At 17.3% G+C, this 23,329-nt stretch overlaps 1 protein-coding gene across 1 annotated transcript in view; it reads right to left on the reverse strand.

The window, feature by feature from the left end:
• The window catches only part of LOC107995399 (protein TAPT1 homolog), a 38,456-nt gene extending 15,409 nt beyond the window's left edge, over positions 1-23,047 (reverse strand). The window contains exons 1-5 of the mRNA XM_062079876.1: positions 22,486-23,047; positions 22,127-22,358; positions 20,514-20,668; positions 20,041-20,138; positions 3,628-3,962 (exon numbers count right to left, since the gene is read on the reverse strand). Coding sequence (XP_061935860.1) covers positions 3,628-3,962; positions 20,041-20,138; positions 20,514-20,668; positions 22,127-22,271 — 733 coding nt within the window. The 5' untranslated portion in view covers positions 22,272-22,358; positions 22,486-23,047. The remainder of the gene's footprint in view (positions 1-3,627; positions 3,963-20,040; positions 20,139-20,513; positions 20,669-22,126; positions 22,359-22,485) is intronic.
• Between the last annotated feature and the right edge of the window lie 282 nt (positions 23,048-23,329).

Raw genomic sequence — 23,329 nt, forward strand, 5'->3', positions numbered from 1 at the left:
AAATTAAAAGTAATATAGAATTCAATCCAATCTCAAAACTGGTCTATATGTGCAAATTTAAAAATAATAATAACTTCGAGATTACATAAAATATTTTTTTTATGAGAATTTAGAAAGAAAAAATAGCATATTATAAAAATCAAAATATAGTTAACAAAATTTCATTACAAGATAGAATATATATTTAATACATTTATATTTATCTTTCCAAATTTATATAAAATTAAATTTTATGTTTTTTTCTCCTGAAGTTAAAAATCTAATTAGAATCATATTTATATTTTCACCATTATCTGTCCAATCAAAAATAGATTCTCATCAATTATCATACTGTCAACATTGCATAGCTCTAGTATTATTTTATAAATATAATACAATGAAATCTTTATATTCGTTAAATCTAATATTTATCATCAAAAATTTCTTATTGCATGATTCATTTTTTTACTATCATAATAAAATTTTAAATAAAAACTAAATTTCTGCTTATAATTTTATTTATTTAGTAGTATATTTTATTTATTAAGTTCCGATTTAAAGTTAAAAATCTATTATTCCTTTTTTTGTTCGTAATTATTTCGTAAATTCTTATTAAAAAAAATTGATTATGTATTTGTCTAATTTAATATTTCTCTTTAAAAATAAATATAGACGAATATAGAGATTTCATTGTATTTTATAATTTTGAATATCATTTGTTATAATTTCCTTTATATATTGAAATACAAGAATGTATATCATAATTACTTAACTGAAACTATGTATATATATATTAGTATTAAAGTATGCCATCATACAACAAAATAGACAATGACAACATAACAATGATATAAAAAATATGATTGCGTTTTATCGAGTAACAATAGTATAATTTTATTGAGTGAACAATAGTCTAAAACAGTATGTATTTTATATATATATATATATATATATATAAAATACAGTGTATATATATGTATGGACAATATTCAATTTTTCAATTTTATATTGTGAAATCTTTAAACAAAAAAAATGTTTTGAATTATATTAAATATATAAAAATATATATTATTTTATTATTAATGTTTCAAAATAGAAATTCTTTACAAATCAATGTATCTTGTATTGGATTAGAAATAAAATCACGAAATTCAAAATAGGAACATTTTCATAATCAAGATAGCAAAAAATATATTTCAATGTTATATTAAAAAAACATAAGAAATACATTAACATTATGTTTTTTAATATAAATATAAAATGACAAGACTCACAAACTGTATAAAAATAGATATTCTAATTAAAAATAATTAAATAAATGATACATGGCTATAGAACGCTATCTATTGAAGTGATTTTAGTAAACAATCGCGAAAATCTCTAATCTTACTTTATCAGTTTACAAGATTATATAGAAAACAATGCAATAAATATTTCCAGTGTTATAATTTCTACAGTTTTTATATTTTTATACTAAAAGACTTAGAAAATAAAAAACTTATGACAAAAATTAAATTAAAATCTAATTTAAAAATGTATTTAAAGCAAACAAGCAAAAACAATAATATTTTATTATTCGAATATATATTATTCGATATATATAATTTAAGAAGCATCTATTAGTAAATTTTTATAATCGATGGAAACAATATAATGAAATATAAATTGAAATGTTAAATGATGATACTGATTTATAATCACATGTATATATACTGAGTTACTAAGAAATTCTTCGTTTTGCAACGTAATATATTACATATCATTATACATATCATTCGCTCTAATCACAGTTATTACACAAATATTTTTCAAAGAATAATTTTTTCCTATTTTCTAATCATGATTAGAAAATAATTCATGTACATGAATTATTTTTTTTTTTAATATTCAAATATATCTGAGATTTTTATTCATAAAGAACGTGACACATCTACGAAGATTTCTTCTGCATAAGATTTCTCAATATGCATATCAATGCATAAGTTCAGTGATTTATTTGAAAACAAGTATAATTGACTTATGTATGAATTTCTTCCAGAAGTTATCCTGATTTAAAGCAATGACGTGATTTTTTGAAAAAAAAAAAACTCTCATTTTTAACATGATTTTCGATGAAAATAATACATAGTTATATGTATACTTAAATTATAATTAATATATTTATTTAATGAACTCTTATTATAAATGCATTATTAAACCGAAAAATCACAATGTTTTACTTTTAAACAATGAAAAATAATAAATTATCATTAATTGTAGCAATAATTAAAAATAAAAGATATGAAAATATAAAAATATAAAACGCCATATATAATCAATTTAAAAAAAATACCCAAAATACATATGATTTTCAACCATTTTGCTTAAGAATTGAAAAAAATTTAACGGTCAATTAGAATTTGTAAAATTAGGTTTATTGAAATTTTACTTATTAGTTTTACTTTCACATGAGAAAGGCTGAAAGAAACAATAAAAAATCATTTGCAACTATTCAATACTAATACTAATTATTTACACTTTTCAGTATAAATATATTATTTCTACTTAAATTATTATATTATATTATATTATATTAACATTATTATATGAAATTTTATATCTATAGAACTTATTTTCCAAATTTTATGACATTTATAATTTTTTAAAATATATTCTTGAAAGAAATAACTATTTTAAATTGATATCATTTTTATAAATTCATTTTTATCAATTCTTTATCTTCCTTGAAATATTTTAATTTATATTTTAGTGTTCAAACATGTAAACTTTAACTGATTTTATAATTTCATTACATAGTTTCCATCGACAATATATTAAAACAATTTTTTCACGATGAATGCAAGCAAAATTTATAAAAATTCGTAAAAATTAAATTAAAACACTGAATATAATAAGCATTGAATAAGTAATAAACAAATCATTCTACTTATTATACTATTTATTATTATAAAATAGTAAAATTAAAATTTAATTCTGATGTGGCTAAACTAAAATTCGGATTTCTTTTTTTAATAGAGTTAAAAATAATAAACTAATGAAAATAAATATATTAATGAATGAACTGCAGATATTTAATTCGTAGAAAATTTGAATTTATATATAAATTTAAAAAAAAAATATTCAAAATATCAATATTCATTATAATATTTAATATTTAATAAATATATAATATTTAATATAAAAAATAATAAATATTATAATACAAATTGAAATAAATTCTCTATTTAAATTGTTGAGTTTTTTAATAAAAATTTAAATCAATATATATATATATTCACAATCTATAGGTGAATTTTACAGTGACAAGAAGAATTCCTCAGTGCTAAAGATAATTACATTTATCATTTATGAATTTATCCAATGTTGTTCTCAATTATTCAGCTTAATGATATCAATATTTAACGAAGAAAGTATGTTAATATTCTTAAAGTATTTTTAAATAATTTTTAAATAAAAAATTCGACTTTCGATTCAATAAATAACTGCCAAATGTTGAAATAATATTCGTTTATACTTTATACAGAAATAAGATAAAAAGATGAGCAAATGCTCGTTTGACCTAAATCTTAAAAGACTTTTCGAAATATAATTCGAAATAAAAGCACAGAATTATCTTGTGTATCCAATACTTATAAATAGAAAGGATACAAACATAAGCAACAGCAAACAATAGATGAGGTAGAGTGCCCAAATGTTGAGATGTTTGTGTTTGCGTTTTTGATCTAGGCTCCGTAGCTGTCCATAGAAGAGCATCTATCGTATCTTGGCCAAAAGCGCTAAACAATCTATCACCAACTTCCAGCATATTATAAAATATATACAATTTTATTACTGATTGACTTTTCACCAAATGGTACATCATAGAGGTGTCAACCTTCCATGTAGCTGCCCAACAGCTGATCACCACAATTCCCTTTAAAAGATCGCAAATCTCTGCTGGTTTTAGATGCCGTTCTCCAACTTTTAAATTACTCCTTTCCTTTCTAGATCATAAATATATTTTATACATAACAAAATATAATGTAGTAAAAATTTAATTAGATATCAACAAATGTTTGATAATGTTATGATAATTTTCAGTCTCTTTTATCATTCATCATTTGTACAAACATCTTTTATTTATTATTAAGAATATTTTTTATTAAAAAATCATTAAGCTGTGAATCATGAACATTGAGTTGTTTTAATAAGTTATATAATTTAATAGTTAAGTTATATATTATATATTATATATTTTCTAAATGATACATATAAATATATATATACATATACATATATTTATTTTTACAGCAATTTTCTTGTTTTTTTTATTTGGTCTAAAATGATTGAATATATAAGAAAACAGATATAGTTAATCTGCAAATATAATATAAGTAATACTATGCATTATATAATTATATTGAATAAAATACTTTTAATTTTTCACTTGATTGATTTTATAAATACTTATTATAAATACTTTGTTTAATATTACAAAATATAATTTATATACAGAAAATAGTATAGAGAAATACAATGTATTAATGTGTGCCTATAACCACAATTGTTCAGATAAAATTCTTGATAAAAATATATTTTGAATAAAAGTTATTCGATTAAATAAAAAATTTTATTATTAAAAATTAAAAAATAGTTTTTAATAAAAATATATGACAATTATATTTTAATATAGCTCAATCGATACAAATTCGGTAAAAAAGATAATTAAAATATAAAATAAAATTTTCTGCTTCATCTTTCCGTTTTCAAAATTTATTCATCTAAATCTTGAGATCATTTTTTATCTATTATAAAAATGAAGAAAAGGAATCATCTTTTGCTATTAGGCTGATTGCTAAATTTTATTATTGTTTCAATCGATATTTTTATATATTAACTTTATATGTACATAACATATATGTATATAATAATGTTATTTATATCAGATACATAATTACATAACACACAATACATAATCTAAGTTTAATTAAGATAGTAAATTATTTCTTATTTCTAATAATTCTTTTTTTTTTATGTTTTTTCATGAAAGTTTTGAAATTATTAAAAGCTATCTGCATTTTTGATGAATCTTTTCTATAAAATTTTTGACATTAAATCGATTATCATCTTTTTTTTTAAGATTTTCTTGCTTTGCATTTATTGCGTATTATTAGATTTTTCTATTTTTATCATTAATTATTAACATAATGATTCATAAAACATCTCATCGTACAATAATTCACAATGATATATATTTAACACACTTTCATTAAAAGTCTTAAATTCTAGAATCAACTTGTTGATATTATTTTTCGATAAAAAATCCATTTTATTTTCAATTATTCGACAAAAAATTTGTTTTAAATTCTTATTTCACTCATTATCGTTGCTCTCGCAAGTGAGTAAAAAGAAATTAAATCATATTCTAATATGTATTTTTTTTCTTTTCTTAAAGTACAATTTGCTTTGGGACTTAAGTGGATAGACTTTATCGAATATACATAATATCTTTTTAAATTTGATACACTACTACAATCCATTATTTCATATTCAATCTTCTAGATTTATTATATAATTTTTATCCATTTCAAACATATCTGTTTAAATAACCAGATAATAGATATTCTACATTTTTAATTTGGATTTTATATATTAAGATATTTTTGAAAATGCTGTTATTAATTCTTAGCTTTTTTTACAGATTTCTTTTCGATATCTAAACTTCAATTTTTTTAAATTATTAAAATCCATTTTGAAGAAAATTTTCTTTGTTATTGTCTTCATCTTCAATTTAGGTAATTTTTTCCTTATGAAAAATCCAATTTTGGTTTTTTCTGCTGTAAAGATACATTTTTCATTTCAATTAATTTAAGATTTCAAAGATTTGATCATTTCAGAGCTTTATGATCAAATAAAAATATAGAATTTTAATATATATAAATATATATGTATCAATATATCAGCATACATCAAATTCTATGAAAAGAAGTTCTAATCTTATAATATACACAATTTAATAACCAGATTGATTTATTAATTATATATTTCAATCAGTCAATATAATTCGATAGAAATTTATTCTAATTATATAATTCAGATTTGAGGTTTTTCCCATAATAAAATAATATATATATATATATATATATATATATATATATATATATATATATATATATATACATTATTAATAATTATAAATCTTCTATTTAATTTTGCTCAATAATTTTTTATAAAAAATACAAAAAGATTTTGCTGATGGATCTAACATAGAAAGATATGTTTTCCTTTGTTTCCTTTTTCTTCTTTCTCTTATTTTTCCAAAAAAAATTTTATTTTTGTCTTCTATTTAGAAATATGATTTGTATTTTTTTTTTTTTTTATAAAACTTTTTCTTTTAAACTCTTTCTTTTCTTCAATCCTTAATATCTGTATTTTTCAAAATTTAATCTATTTTCTTTTTTAAATGCGTTCAATTTCAAATTCTTTTCAGAATATTTATTATAGAAAATATAATTTATAAGATTTTTATCTAATTTTACTGTATAAAATTTGTCTTATATTTTGAATCCTTTGCAACAATGTATACATCTCAGAAAAACTTTATTTATATTATTTTTATTATCTCTGAAGATGTTAAATCAATTCTCACGATTTGTCAGATTTCAGTTTTATAAATTATATATATATATATATATATATATATTATAACACTTGAGATATTTTTCTTTTCTTTTTTTATTATTATTTCTTTCTTTTCTTCAATTCATTATCGAATGCCTTCATTATAATTAATTTCATATAAATATGTAATCATATCATCTCCATAGGTTTTGCCTTCTTTTAAAATTTGTTCTTATAATAACAATTTCATAATTATTTTGTAATGCAAAAATTTTGAGAATACTTCTTTTTACGATCGATACTTTTTAGTGTCTTACATTTTATCTTAATTATCAAGAGCATTTTTTATCTTATTCTTTGTATTTTCTCTTTTCTATAAATTCAATAATTTTTTTAAATAAATTTTTCTTCAAAAAAATTTTGTTACATCTGCTAGCAATCGATGAAAGAATTCTGAATTTTCTTATTTTTATTATATAACTAATAATTAAAAGTTTCTTCCTTTTTTTTTTTTTTTTGCATATAACTTTGTCGTAAAATTTTATAGAGAACATAAATAATCGAATATGAATATATATATATATATATATATATATATACATATATATATATATCTATATATATATATATATATATATATATATATGTATATATATATATATATATAAATATATATATACGAATATACGACTCCAATCTATAATATAGATAGATATATAGATAGATCTAATGTCACTTCTAATAAATATATATATAATTTTTTTGTATAAAAATGTGTAAAAATTGTATACATATCCATCAAACGATAGATTTCGAGCTTTGATTATGAATAGCGATTTTTTTTTTTAATAACGATAGTTACGTTATCATTTCGTTAAAATTTATATTCAATACAGTTTATCTTTAAATAAATTTTCTTAAATTGATAGAATTTAAAACATAATAAGTTTGAACATGATTCTTGTCATTCAAATAAACATTTTTTTCATATCTATTTATTAATTTAATATTCACTGGTTTTTACTGTTTGAATTCTTAGTATTTTACATTCAAAGTTGTCTTATCCACAAGTTGTCTTAAAAATTTCCTCGTTGATTCGCACTTTAATAGTAATAAAACTTATGATTTTTATTTTTAAAAATATTTTATTTTCCAATTTATTTTAGATTATGTCATGTTTCAAAGCTTTTATATAGCTTGTTATAATTTTCATAGTTAAAATATTATTATCATTTTTATTATATATAGTATTTTTATTTTAAGATAATATATATTATAATATTTATCTTTGAAATAAAATTAGATGGTCTTATATGTTTTGGAAAAATATATAATTAAATCTTTATTTTTTTTAACAAAGATGATAATAAAAGAAATTATAATTACAATTTTCAGTTTTATTATATGTTTCAAAATTACAGATAAAATATTATATCTAAATAATGAGAAAAATGTAATGTAACTTTAAATATTTTTCATTGCCTCCCAAAATATTTAGTTTGTTTTCCTATAGAATAAATCTCATGTTAAAAAATATTTTTTTAAAAAAATCTTACTTCGTATGATTGATTATTGATGATAACTTCCTAAATATTTTAATAAATTTGTTTTTACACACACATTGTTAAATAAAAATTATACAAAATGTATCTTATATGTCATATTTTGAATGAATATTAAATAAAAAAATCAAAAATAGAGGTATCTTCTATATAATATTTATATTTAAAAAAATGTTTTATTAATGAAAATTATACAGAAATGAAAAATGAATTTTTAAATATAATAGGGATAGCTTCTATATAACATTTATATTTATAAAAATGTTTTATTAATGAAAAAATAAAAACACAGAAATGAAAAATGAATTTCTAAATATAATATTTCTAAATAGATTGATGAAAGATAATTATTTGGAAAGTAATTATTGATGGAAAAATAAATCATAAATAACATTATTATATTATAAACTAATAAATAAAATTTTCAGTCACTGATTTTATAATTTTAATGTTATATCATACATAATTGATTTATTTTAAGAAAGAGAAGAATTTTGCAATCAATCTAATATCTTATTTAATTTATTTTAATAAAATTAATTTATTCTTTTATAAAAAATTAAAAAATAATGAAAACAAATCATGTAAAGGATTTTAAAATATTAAATGACAGAATTATAAAATCTGTTCTATTTTAAATTATATACTATACTTACGTATGATTGCCTTGATGCAAAGATAAAATCATCTAAGTAACATCACATATGCAAAGTAAGTTTTTATTATCAAAATAATGTATAAATACATATAAAAATACAATTTAATCATTGTTAAGTCTGAAATATATATTTTATTTTATATTATTATCCATTTTTACATTATCTCTATTTATTACCTCTATATATTACATTATCTCTATATAATTTTAAATAATAATTTTAATAATAATTTCAATGTTTATTTATATTTTATAAATTATAATTTCAAAAAAAATTAATCGAAATATTGATAATATTCAATCTATAATTATTTATTTATAATTCATACTATATAATTACATTTAAAAAAAATAAAAATAATACACATGTCTAGAGGAAAAATTACTTATTGATAAGTAATTTTGCAAAATAAAATATAAAATATATTCTAATACAATTATATGTACTTTTGTTATTCTTTGCATTGCATTATTCATTTCTCAATCATTACTAATAATTATTCAAAAATTATTCACAGATAAATATAATTAACATAATGAACTTGTACATAATTTTAAAATTATCCAATGCAGTTCTTCATTTTGAATTATCTTTTATCCTCAAGAAGATATTTTTCTTATTTTTTAATTTCAATTTAATTCATGAATATATATATATATATATATATGTATGTATATAGCTATATATATATATAAATATATATCTTAAAAATATAAAAACACCGATTAACTGACGATTTCTGAGATAATTTCAAGCAATATTTTCTTTTGTAAAAACTTTTGTTTCAGCTTTTTTAATGAATTAATAACAAAAAAAACATTACTATAGCCAATCACAGCGTATAAACTAATCGAACTATTAGATGTGTACTCAGTTGCAATAAATCCAAATAAGATCGAAGAAAGTATGTTGAATATGACAAATATTTTTTTTATCAAAAAAAAAAAATATATAAAAATATAGAAATTTATATAAACATTTGAATAAATTTATTTATTTGTTGTTCGTATATAGTATATCATATTCAAAATGATATAAATAAAAAAAATGTAAAATTCTTCTAATAATTGAATAATAAATAATACGTATTTGGAATAAAAAAATAAATAATAATTTAAATTATCTTTATTTATTAAATTAGAAAAACAATTTATTAATGATTGTAAAAAGATCATATATACATAACTTTACTCTATCATTTTCTATTTCTCTTTATTCGAGATAACATGCAACATACAAACATAAAACATAAGTATATTACAAATATAAAAAAGATGTAATATATAAAAATAATAATAAAATCAGTTTGAATTAATTGAAATTTCTTTTTACGAATTTATTTTAAAGATAATATGAATTGTAATTGAAACACAATTAATTGAAAGAATAATTTTAAAAAATCATAAAATAATAATAAAAATAATGTTTAATTTAATTCAAATAAATTTACGAAAAAACAAATATAAAAATTTTTAAAATTGTCAAGCAAGATGATATAGAAAAACATTTGAAAATTTAAAAAAAAAAACAATAATTAACATTGTTATTAAACTGTTTTTTTTGAAAATTCAAAGATGTGATTTCTTTTCTCTAACAAATAAAAATAAAAAAAGATAAGTTATCCCATTAAAAATTATATTATTATTATTTGTTGAAAAAAATTACAATTTTATTTAATAAGATAATTTCACATTTATTCGTTCAACATAAATTAATATACATAATTTTAAAAAATTAAATTCTGAAAACCAGTATATGATTAATAAATTTTTATAGATCTTAAGGCAAAAACGAATTTAAATAATGATTCAATAAAGAATTTTTCAATGCAAATATTTTTATGATATTAATATATATACAAATGTACTAAATATACTAAAAAAAAAGATTTTATAATTTAATAAAAATCAAAATATTTAACTATCTAATCAATTTAATTTTTTCTAATTCATCAAATTTCAATTCATACTATCACGATAATCAAAAAAATAATAATACATAATAAAGGAATTATAACTTTCATTATGGTATTATCATAAACGATAAAAAAAATGAAAAATATTGATAGTAAATGTAAGGAAATATAGATCGAGTATAAAAGAGATAAATAAAAATTAATAAAATAAAAAATTAAAGAAAGAATAAAAAGGAAAAGGAAGATATACAAATCAAGATATGAAGTTTAATTGGTATTTCTTTTCATTGGATGATGAGAATAGATTTTACTTTATTTTTTCAATTATTTGTTATAATTTTATTGATTGATTTTTGCTTACTTTGATTTATATTAAAAAAAGACAAAATCTTATTTAATAATATAAAATAAAATTAAAATAATTATATAAAATAAAATTTTATTTTATTACATATATTATATTTATCTTTGATGGTTATATTTTTTTTTTTTGCATTCAATTTTAATTTTTACATTTAATATTATATCATAAATATATTCGTCATACACAAATAATAAATATTCTAAACAAAATATTTAGAAAAAAAATTTTTTAATTTGTAATATGATATATATTTATTATATAAGGGCTTGAATATATAGTGTATTTTATCAGAGGAAATATTGGATATCTATTTATATATCTATTTATCTATTAATATCTATTTATATATCTCATATAAAATAAAATTATACAAAATATTTTATATGATTTTAAAAATATGATTATAATAATAAAATTCCAAAAAATGAAAGATTATTTTTTTTTTGAAGAAAAGAAAAGAATACAATAAAAAAACCTAGATCAATAAATAAATTTATATTAAATTTTGGTATTCCAAAATTCAAGAATATGATAATATTAGAAAATTTTTTGCAAATTTAGCATAAAAAATAATTAAAATAGATAAGAATTTCATAAAAAAATTTAATATAATTTTATAACTCATAAATAATAAATATAGAAGAAATACTGAAAAATTTGAAGAATTGTTTACAATGATCATTAATTTTATATTTTAATATTTCTTTTTAATTTTTTTCAATTGTTGCAAATACACTTGTAGAAACAAATATTAATGTTATGAGAAATAATTTTGTAATGCACATAAAATACAATTCTTTGTAAAAAAGAATTAAAAAGATCTGCATAAAAATGAGAACAGAATGTTATTAGAATTGGATTCTACATGATGTAATAATGATGATTGAAATTTTATTGCTAATATCAAAGATAACAAGAAAATGCAATGTTTATAAAAAAAATTGACAAAAATGAAAAAGCAAAAAAAAAGAAAAAATGTAATATTATTCAATATAAAGTAATGAATAATCCTTAATGTTTTAATAATTTGAAATATTTTCAATTCGAATAAACAATAAAGAATTACTAATCAATTTAATCTAGAATATCTTTAAAAAATATTTTAAAAAATAAAAAAATAAATAAATAACATTGAATTACTATTTTTCTAAAAAAATTGATAATTAGAGCATTGCAAGAAAATTAATTAATTAATATTATAATATATTATAATATATTTATATATACCAATATAAATAAAAATTTTTTCATTATTAAATTTATTGATTTATTATTTATTTATTTTATTATTTATCAATATAATCTTCTGAAATAGATACTTAAAATATTAAATAAATTTTAAAGATCTGAAATAGATTAAATAAATTTACATTATTTCAATTAAGAGAATGATTATTTCAATTAATTCGAAGTTTGAACAATTCAAAGAAAAATTTCTTTTAATTTCAATAAAGAATATTTTAAAATTATAATAATACTTCTATCTTTTTCTCCTTTTTTAAATCAATCCAAAAATTTTAGTAAAATTGAATATTTAATGTTCAGTTTTCTTTGTTGAGATCAAGAAAGATCAAAATTTTTCCTTTAGATATAGAAAGAAAAATAATAACATTTTTAAAGCAATTTATGTTATTGTGATATTTTTCATAATTCCTGTAAACATTATAACAATATATTTTATATTAAAAACATTAGTTTTCTACTATACAACTTTGATAGCATTAATTTAATGAGTTAAGTCATCAATTGTAAACAAAATAGTCATATGTTAATGTACATGAAAAAATTATAAAATATAATTAATATAATAGAGGAATTGATACATTTATTTAATTGATATCATTTAATTGATAAATATAAACAAATTTTTGAATATAGAAATAGAAAATCACAGAATTATTATTATTATTTGAAGAACAAAGAATTATTATTTGATGAACAAACAGATGAATCAATATTTACTTCGTTTGAAAACAAAGTGAAGATGAAGATAAAAAGGAAATTATTTCTTTACAATCATAGTTAAAGAAGAACGTGAAATTGTCAATACCAAATTTACTGAAAATTATTTGAAAAATATTATTGACAACAAACTAACTGTGCAGTATAAAAAAAAATCCAATTAATTTTTGAAATAGCGGAAAAAAGAATTGGCTGTTATTACAACAACAAAAAAACTATAAAAGAATTAAGCTATGAATTTAATACACTTATATAAATGAGTAAAGCAAGTGAAAATGGTTTTCGTATTGATAAATTAAAATAGATCGCCAAAGGAACATTAGAAAAATTCTAAAAGCAAGAAATAAGAAGATAGTATTAGTAAGTATCATATGACATTAACATTCGAAGATTATTGCAGAAGAAACAAAAATTAAATTTGAAATTAAAGTATCGTACTATTGGCTATTGAACATAGAATTTTGTCTATTTGAATACTAAGACATATAATATATAATCTTTTGTATATTTTTGATTTCTTTAGAATTATTTTTTTAATAACAATCTTATCATAAATCTAACATAAATCTGAGGATTCAATCCTTCAGTTAAATGTTTCAAAAATTTCCAATAAAAAAAACTTCTATTCCTTTTCCATAAATATAATTTGCGAAGAGGAGAAGCTTAAAGTCTTAAAAACTTCCAAATGTAAAGGGTTTTTGAGATTCAGATTCATAATATATTCATATCACGCAAAAATTCTCTATCAATATTATTTCCTTAAATAAATCACAGCATCCAATAATCAATCAACCAAAAACTGCTTAAGCTAGATTTGATAAATATGTATATTACAAAAAATTGAAAATTACATTTTTAATCAAAAGATAATTAAAGATATAATAACTTTTGTTCATGAGATTATATAACAAATAGTTTCCTATTTTAGCTATCATCAATTTAAAATTAATGGAAAATTCAATCTAAAAATATTGCAAATCAAAGCAATTATTAAAATCAAATTTTTTGGACACAAATTAGATTGAAATGAATCTTTTATCATATGAAAAATTATATGATATTTTGTTATTCTCAAAGCATTTGTTAAAAATATAGACAATTGGCTTCATTCCAGCCAATTCAGAAATATTCAGATTCATATTCATATATTCAGAGTCAATTATATAATGTAATGTTCATCTTAAAACAAACAACGACAAATTATTTTATATTGTGCTAGATAAGAGCTATACAAGTAATTCAAAGATGCTTCTGCATTCACAATATCCGAATGATGAGACATAATACTAGATGCAATATAGTGATCTCAATTTACAATATGGCTGAGAATGACTTACATATGTTATCTTACATATAATATTTATATTTCATATAATCAATAGCAAAAATATCTGATTTATTGTTTATATTTTTTGTTTATATATCAGCATCATCAATGAGCAATCATTATTTTTAAAACAATGGAACATGAACAAGCGAAAAATGGCTTACTACATTACAAATTTTTTATATATGAATCTATAGAATCAAGAAGAATTATTTATACATTCTTTTCTGGATATTGTATATTATTATATATATTTTATTATATATATTTATTATTTTTATTTTGACAAAATATATAATTTTTCACAAAAACTATGCTTATTTTACAGAATAGTCACATCAATTGATTCACCAATTGATAATATATGATATTTTTCACTCTGTATCTTCTTTTGATTTTGAAAATAAAACTATATATAGATTGACCTTCAGTAAATGCATCAAAATTAATTGTATCCAGATTTTTTTATATTATACTTTAGAAAGAGAAGAAAAAATATTGTGATAAATATCACTTATAAAACAAAGATAAAATATCAAAATTATAATGAAATACAAATATCACAATACAAAAATACGTATTGAAAAATATTTAAAAAACCACAAATGTTAATATGAAACAAAAAATCGCACAATATAGAAGAATTTCTATACAAAGAGAAATATTCATATCGTATTATATTTTATATTTCGTGTAAGTGTAAGATGTCGATCAATCAAAATTTTAAAATGCAAATATAATAATATAAAAAAAAAAGAAGTAAAAATGCATAATAAAAAAGATAGTAAGATAATACAAATGCATAGTAAAAATGCATTTAAAAAAAATACAAGAAGAAAAACCAAAAAATCTTTTCTTTCTATTGTTTGAGAAAAGAAAGAATATAAGAATTTTTGAATGTAATTTAATATGTCGCCAACATTCTATAATAATATATTATTCAAATATGAAAATAAGAAAATAAAGCAAATCATATATCACAATCTTGCAAAATAATAGCATTTACAATATATTTATATTAAATATTAAAGAATGTACAATAAACGTTTGAAAGATATTGATATAAATTTTAATGAAAATATTTATTTATAATTTATAATTATTTATAATTTATCATTTATATTTAAAATTATAAAATATAATAAGAAAGCGAAATATTTATATGAAATATAAGAAACACATGATGTTCTCCTTATCTTTCGTGCAATATTACGAATTTCAAGTTAAAATATTTTCTAAACTAATGATTTTTCAATATAAATGGATTCAATACTTTTTCCATATTACAATATTACAAATAATAAGCTATATCAATTAATAGGTCAAAAATTATGTTACAAAAAAAACTAATAAACATAATCAGAAGAATCTTTCAAATTGATATTAATAATAATTCAATTCAATTTATTCAATAATTCAATAATTCAATAAAATTTTAACAATAAAATTTCAAACAGAGATTCAATTTGTATTTAACAAAAATAAACAAATTAATATATTAATATATATATTAAATAAATATTTCCAATACAATTAGAGAAACATAATTAAATCATCACATTTTGTATTCTGTTATTCATTTATTATTTGCATAACTATTCTTAATATTGTTTTAATTATAAATTCTAAGAATAGAAAGAAAATCAATTATATCGAAAAAAAATTATATTAATTAAAATTATATTAAAAATTATATTAATTATATCAAAAAAAAAATCAAATAATGAGATCGATAAGAAGAAAAAAATTTTTTTTTCTCTCAAAAAATCGAAATTAATCATAAAAAATAAAGATTTAACAAAATCTATTTATTTTGTGCTCATCTTAAATTAATTTGCAAGATAATTTTTGCAAATTTGATTCAAAGAATTCGTTTCGATTAAACCGCAATATACATCAAAATATTTATAAATTTTTTATAATAATTTCAAAATTCATATTATATATGATATTACATTGATAAAAACAGGTAGTATAAAAAAAATCGAAAAGATAATAAAGTATCCATAGACAATAAAAAAATTAATTATAAGTATATAAAAAATAATAAAAAATTAAATATAAATAAGAAAGAAAATTATATTCAGAAATTTAATAAATAAAAAAAAAATGATAAAGAGTTAAAAAAATATAGTAATAAAGAAATTAAAAATAATTCAAGAATAAATTGTTCAAATATCATATATGAGTCGCATGATGTAACATTTTTTTACATATAATATTTTCTACATGAGATTAAACTAAATTAAACTGAATATTCAAGCCCTCAAAAATAACAAATATTTCCATTCTTATTATAAACTTTGGAATATTTTATTCTAAATAAATATCCTGATTTTCTTTCAAATATTAAATATTTTTTATTCGTGTATTTTTAGAATAAATTTTGCATTCATTTTTTGTTTCCAATTGCATAAAGAAAATAAATAAACAGAAATGAAATAATCAATTATAATCTTTTCGACAATTCTTAGAAAAGTAAATGATTTTAGAAAAATATTTGAACATTAATATTGCAAATGTTTATTATATTTCAAATCAATTACTTTATAAATAAATTGTTTTTAAAAATTTTTTCAACATACACGAAAAATATAGAAAACGTTACTTTTATATATTTAAAAAATATTCAAAAGACATTGACACAGTATATCTTTAAGATATCTTAAATTGGAAATTGGACTTTCTAACAACAAAGAATTTAATTTTAAGATTTGAAAAGCTTAATAAGGATTACAATCTTGAAATATTTTCATAATATCCAGAACGAATGTTCTTTATAAATTGTTTCTTTATAAAATTTATAAAATATTGTTATAAATACTTTTGATTCTATATATAATAGTGTTATTTCATTTTTTTTTAAATATTGTTTTTTTAAATATTTCTTATGTAATTTATTTTACTCATATTAAAATAGAAGAATATTTTTTTACAAATTCAATGAATAGGAAATAGTAAATATAATTTTTAAAATAACTTTTATATTCTGGAATATTGAGAATATTTTTCTGCTTTATATATTTCATGCACTATTTTATATATTTTTATAACATCATTATATTATATTATAATAATAATTATAATATTAAAAATTGTAAAAATTAAGAAAAAAATTCTAATTCATTATTTAGATATATATAATGTAAGTTAATATAATAATGTAAGTTATATTATATTATATTAAAATTAATATTATATTATATTAAAATTATATTATAATAATATATATATATATATATATGTTACAATAAAAGTATTTTTATTATTGAATATGTTTATATATTATAAAAAATAATAAACAGAAAAAAAATTCTTGTTTTTCATGTGACAAAATAAATATATAATGCATTTTAAATAAATTAATATATTCAAATTGATTATTTTCTTGCAATAAAATACTTTTTAGTATAAATTCTCTAACATAAAAAATTTATCATTCGAAATTTATTTATTAAAATAAATCAATAAAATAAACGACAATAAGATAAATTGATTTTTTATTAATTAAATATTATGTAATGTTAAATAAATTAAATCTTTATTTAAATTCTATCCATTTTTGCATACTATATAATATTACTTCAAAGAAGTAAAAATATATATTCCTTCAAGTATAAATGAAAGAAAAATAAATTCAAGATTTCTTTTATATTTTTATGCAAGTTCATGCTAACTTGCAATTTCATCATATACTCATTAATTGAATGAAATGATGTGACATAATTTATTGTTAATATATAACAAGAAGAAAATTTTTTAATATTATGATGTTTTTTATCTTATTGAAAAATTATTTAAAAATAACGGAAGCGAATCAATTATTGTGATATAATTGGTTGTAAAATATTCTATGAATGAATAAACTTAGAAATTCATATGTTCGAAAATATTTTTTTATAGTTAGACAAAAAATTTCATAATATAAAATAAAATTTATAATTTTTATATAAATTTTATATAAATTTCTTTAAACATTTTATGTATATCAATATATATATAATGTATATATCTGTTATATATATTTTACTGTCATACAAGATATCTTCGAAATTATGATATTGAAAATCTGCTTTTTTTTTGTTTACCTAATTTGATAGACACTATTATTGTTTATTTATAATATATTGGATGTATATTTTCATATATCGCGCATAAATCATAACCATATTTTTTCTTTTTAATAATACCTGTTTAATTATAACATATTAATTTAATGATATTATAGTTTTTACAAATTTTTTTATCTAATATTTTATAATTTATAAAATTTCAAAATATTAAGCAATTTGAATTATATTTATTTATATCTATTAATAAAATGTTAATATATTTCTACAAGAGAAATAAATCTTAATAGAATATCTTTGGAATATCGAAATCGAAATAAAAAAAAATTGATATATATATAATAAAAATAAAATTTGATAAATATTGATTAATATTGATAAAATTTATTTGTTTTGCTATAAGCATTAAACAAGTTTAATATCGTTAAATAAAACAGATTAAGATAAAACGAACTTTATCAAATTGCTCTATCTTACTCTATTTTATTGTTCTATCTTTGTGTTGTTTCATTTATTAATAATTGCTTATAATAAAACAAATGAATCTTAATTGATAATCTTGTCATATCACTTTTTATGTTTATTTTAGCGTCTAAAATTAAACATGTACTACAAATATATATAATATATATATATATATATATAATATATATATATATATATATATATATACACACACACACACACATACATACATAAATTTTATAACGAATCAGTAAACATCAATTACATTTATAAATATCAATTTAAATTTAAATTTTCGATTAATATTTACGATTAAAAAAAATTAGTAAGAATGAAAAATTTTATAATAATTGATTTAATCAATTCATAAAATTAATCGTTAATTTTATACTTTATAATTAACTGTTAATTATGTATCACTAATTAAATATATTATTTTTAACCATTTAATTAAATTTTTATTTATAATATTATAAATATATATTATTTTAAATAAATATTATTAATATAAATAATTTTTCACAAATTTCAGATTAAAAATATTTGTATAATATATATGAAAATTCTTATTTTATTTAGTATTTATATGAATGTATAAAAAAATTGGTATGAGCTATTTTTAACTATATTCATTCTTTACTTGTACTTTAAGATCAGAAAATATATGAAAAAAAAGAATATACTTGAAAATTGTACATATAAAATGTATAAATTATATATATAAAATATAAAAATCATTAATAAAATTAAATTTGCTCAAAAATACAAATTTAATTACAATTAATATTGTATATCACGTATTATAAGAGATCATATAAATCATAAAAAATTTATTGTTTATTTTTGTTAATAGAATTTTTTATCATATATAATTATTTAAATAATTTAAACTATAATAGTGGAATATTAATATATATAATATATTTAAATTAGAAGCAGATTATAAAAAAATTTCTAGAAAATGCAACTTAAGTATTCTAAATATAAATTATTTGATTATATTTATATTTTGATTAACATATATTTTAAATTAATATTAATTTAAATTTTCATAAAATATATATAACTTTGGTTAGATATTGAAAATATATATATTGTTTTTTAATTTGAATGTTTCAATAAAAAATATAAACTTACCCAAAGCAGTGTAATAAAGGTCTCGTAATTATTGTCCACAATGCCATCATAAATCTTAATGGAAGAAATGTATAAACAAATAAAAAAGAATCTGCACACTGAAATAAAACATTTTTTTTATTATATATTATTTTTAATATTTTACTACTATTTACTACTACTATCGTGAACTTATATATTTAAATATAAATGTAATATATTAAATTTAAAATTTTAAATATATGTAAAAAAAAAAACTTAATAATCTTAAAGTTAGAAAAACAACTTTAAAAAATTAATTTTAAAAAAATAATTATAATATATTTACTTAAAACCATTTATAAAAGATAATTACATAAATCTTGGATTATTCTATTAATAATCTATTCGAATTGTATAAATTATATGAATTCTATTAGAATTACTTTATGATTTACAAAGTATAAAATGATCAAAAAATACTTTATTAAACAAAATATTTATGATATACATACTTGTAAAAATCCATAGGCCATAAATTTTTCAACTTCTCTTGGAATTTTCATAAAAGAATAAATTTTCTCTCTTCTTGCAGAAAACCTTTCTTCATCATTTTCTAATTGATAACCTCTTGTTAATTCTGTTTGTAAGAATTGTGCAAGAGAAACACCTGTAATAAAAATAAAAATTCATAAATTATATTTACTATAAATCAACAATTAACAAGCATAAAATTAATCATTATTTATTAATTTTTAGAATTATATAAGTATTTATTAAATAACAATATCAAAATAAAAATATAATGAACACATTTTTATGATATGAATAGAACATGTAATTGATGAGATATATATATATATATATATATATATATATAATATATGTAAACAATATATATAATAACTATAATTTATTTTTGAATATATAAATTATAAATTATAATTATTGTATTTGTTTTTAAATATTTTGCTTAACATAATACTGTTGTACTTTCTAAATATTTCAAACATTGAAAAATTCAATCATCTTAATTATTAAATATTAATTAAATATTAATTATTTAAAATTAAATATAATTATTTTAAATTTTATTTCAATACTTGTAAATTCTCTTTCATTTTCTATATGTAATACAAAGAAAAAAGATAATTACATATCTTATTATTTAATTATTATTATTTATTGATATATTATATTAAATCTTAAAAATTGAAATTTAAAAGTTAATATAAAAAATTATTATAAAAGTTATCATAAATTAAATTCTTTACTTATTATTTTTTTCTCCTTAATAATTCTGTAACTAATAAAATTATTATATGTGTAAACTTTAATAAATAAAAAGCATAATTTATATTTCATTTTAATTTAAAACTTATTTTTATTGATATATAAAATAAAAACAATTTTTGCAATTAGAAATTATATTAGAAAATTTAATATAATAATTTCTTTGGTTTTCTTTTCCAAAAACAAAGCTTTTTTATATTTAATATATATACATATTATAAATCATTAAGAAATATTAAGTAGTTTTATATATAAATTTAGCTAATTATATCAGCAAATAATTGTTAAAAAATCATTATTAAATCTTATAAATTAAAAAATAAATAAAAATATAGAATTAGAAAATTTATTATTTTTATCATGTTTTTATCATATATTTTTATTTAAAATGAATAGAAATTCAATAATCTGTCAATTATTTACACAATTAAAATAAATAATAAAATCTTGCTTTTCTGCAAAATGTCACTCAGATTAATAAAAATTTTATTTTGTAATAAAAAATTTTATTTTATAATATAAAAATATAGATATTGAATACTATTGAATACTATACTCTGTGATTTTACTTGTTAACATATATTATTCAATATATTAAAATAGTTACTATATAATTTGTTTATTCTGTTATAATTCATCACAAATTTTAATATTAATAAATTTCATTAAAAAAACTATTATAAATGATTCATATATTTCATAATAGTTATATACAATAATAATTTCTGAAGTATTCGTTTAATATCCATATATTTAAATATATCATTATTATTATATAATTTCATACATTTTAATAAACAATTCAGTGAATAAATTATTATTAAAGCAAAATTACCTTGTTTCTTTTGACGATATTTTCCGACATTTAATTGATTTTTCACATTTTGAATTTTATTACCATGACCATCAGATTGTTTTGTAGATTTAAATCTTATATACTTTTTTTCAGTGTAATTTTGCCAGTTTTCATCGGTATTCATTATTTTTTCTCATTCCTTATCTGGTTACTGCATAACCTCAAATCTATTATTTTATTAGATCCGTTTTCAGCTTAAGTTTCTTGTTTTCTGTTTAAATAATTTTAATTTTATTTAAGTTATTTTTTATTATTAAGAACTGATTGACTTATTTCATAAATAATGCACTTATGATATTCTTCATAAAATATAAAGATTAAAACTATACAATACTTACGAATACGAACGTCTGAACTCTCTGACACTCTAAGGCCGTATAACGTACAAATAATATACGAATAATTCTCTCGGCTTCCGTGATCGTTTACGTCTAATTTTTTTATAACTTTGACCCTCACACTTGTGTTTATTTAACTAACTCCTATAGTTTCTCGTTTATATTATACATACTTAATTTGTATTATTTCTCAATATATTCGTCATATAGTCAAAATATCATTATATTTTGATTTATTATAATTAATAATATAATTTAGAATGATTTAAATTGATTTGAATAAATATTATGTGTCATGAAATAAATTTGAATTGCTTCGAACCTTATTCGCAAGTTTAAAAATTCCAAAACTCGAAAATCTTAGAAATCTCAATCATCATTGAAAGTTTTGATCTAAAATTCATTGAAATCTAAAATTTATTGAAAATCGTGATAGTTTTGAAAATACTAAAATTAAAATTGAAAATCTTAATTATCTTGAAGGTCTTGAAAGTCTTCAAAGATTTGAAACTTTTACTATCTCATTCGCCTACATACTTCTCGCTCTTACCAATGTTATCTGATTCCGGTTTTTTGCCGGAATTTTATTGTGCCATACATTCCGTAAATATATTACAATCAACAATGAAAAATAAATAATAACTCTCAAGAATTTCGAATCTTCCAAGACTTTCGAAAATTAAAGAAAATTAATATTATCAAGGCTTTTAAAATGATTAATCGAGATTTTCATGATAATTGAAATTTGTAAAACTTTTAAGAATTTTCTTTGTATCAAATTTGAATTTTCCGCCATTTTAAAGATTCAAATCGACTTGAAGTTTTCAAAATTATATAAATAACT

Source organism: Apis cerana, linkage group LG9, assembly GCF_029169275.1.
Source record: "Apis cerana isolate GH-2021 linkage group LG9, AcerK_1.0, whole genome shotgun sequence".
NCBI lineage: Eukaryota > Metazoa > Arthropoda > Insecta > Hymenoptera > Apidae > Apis > Apis cerana.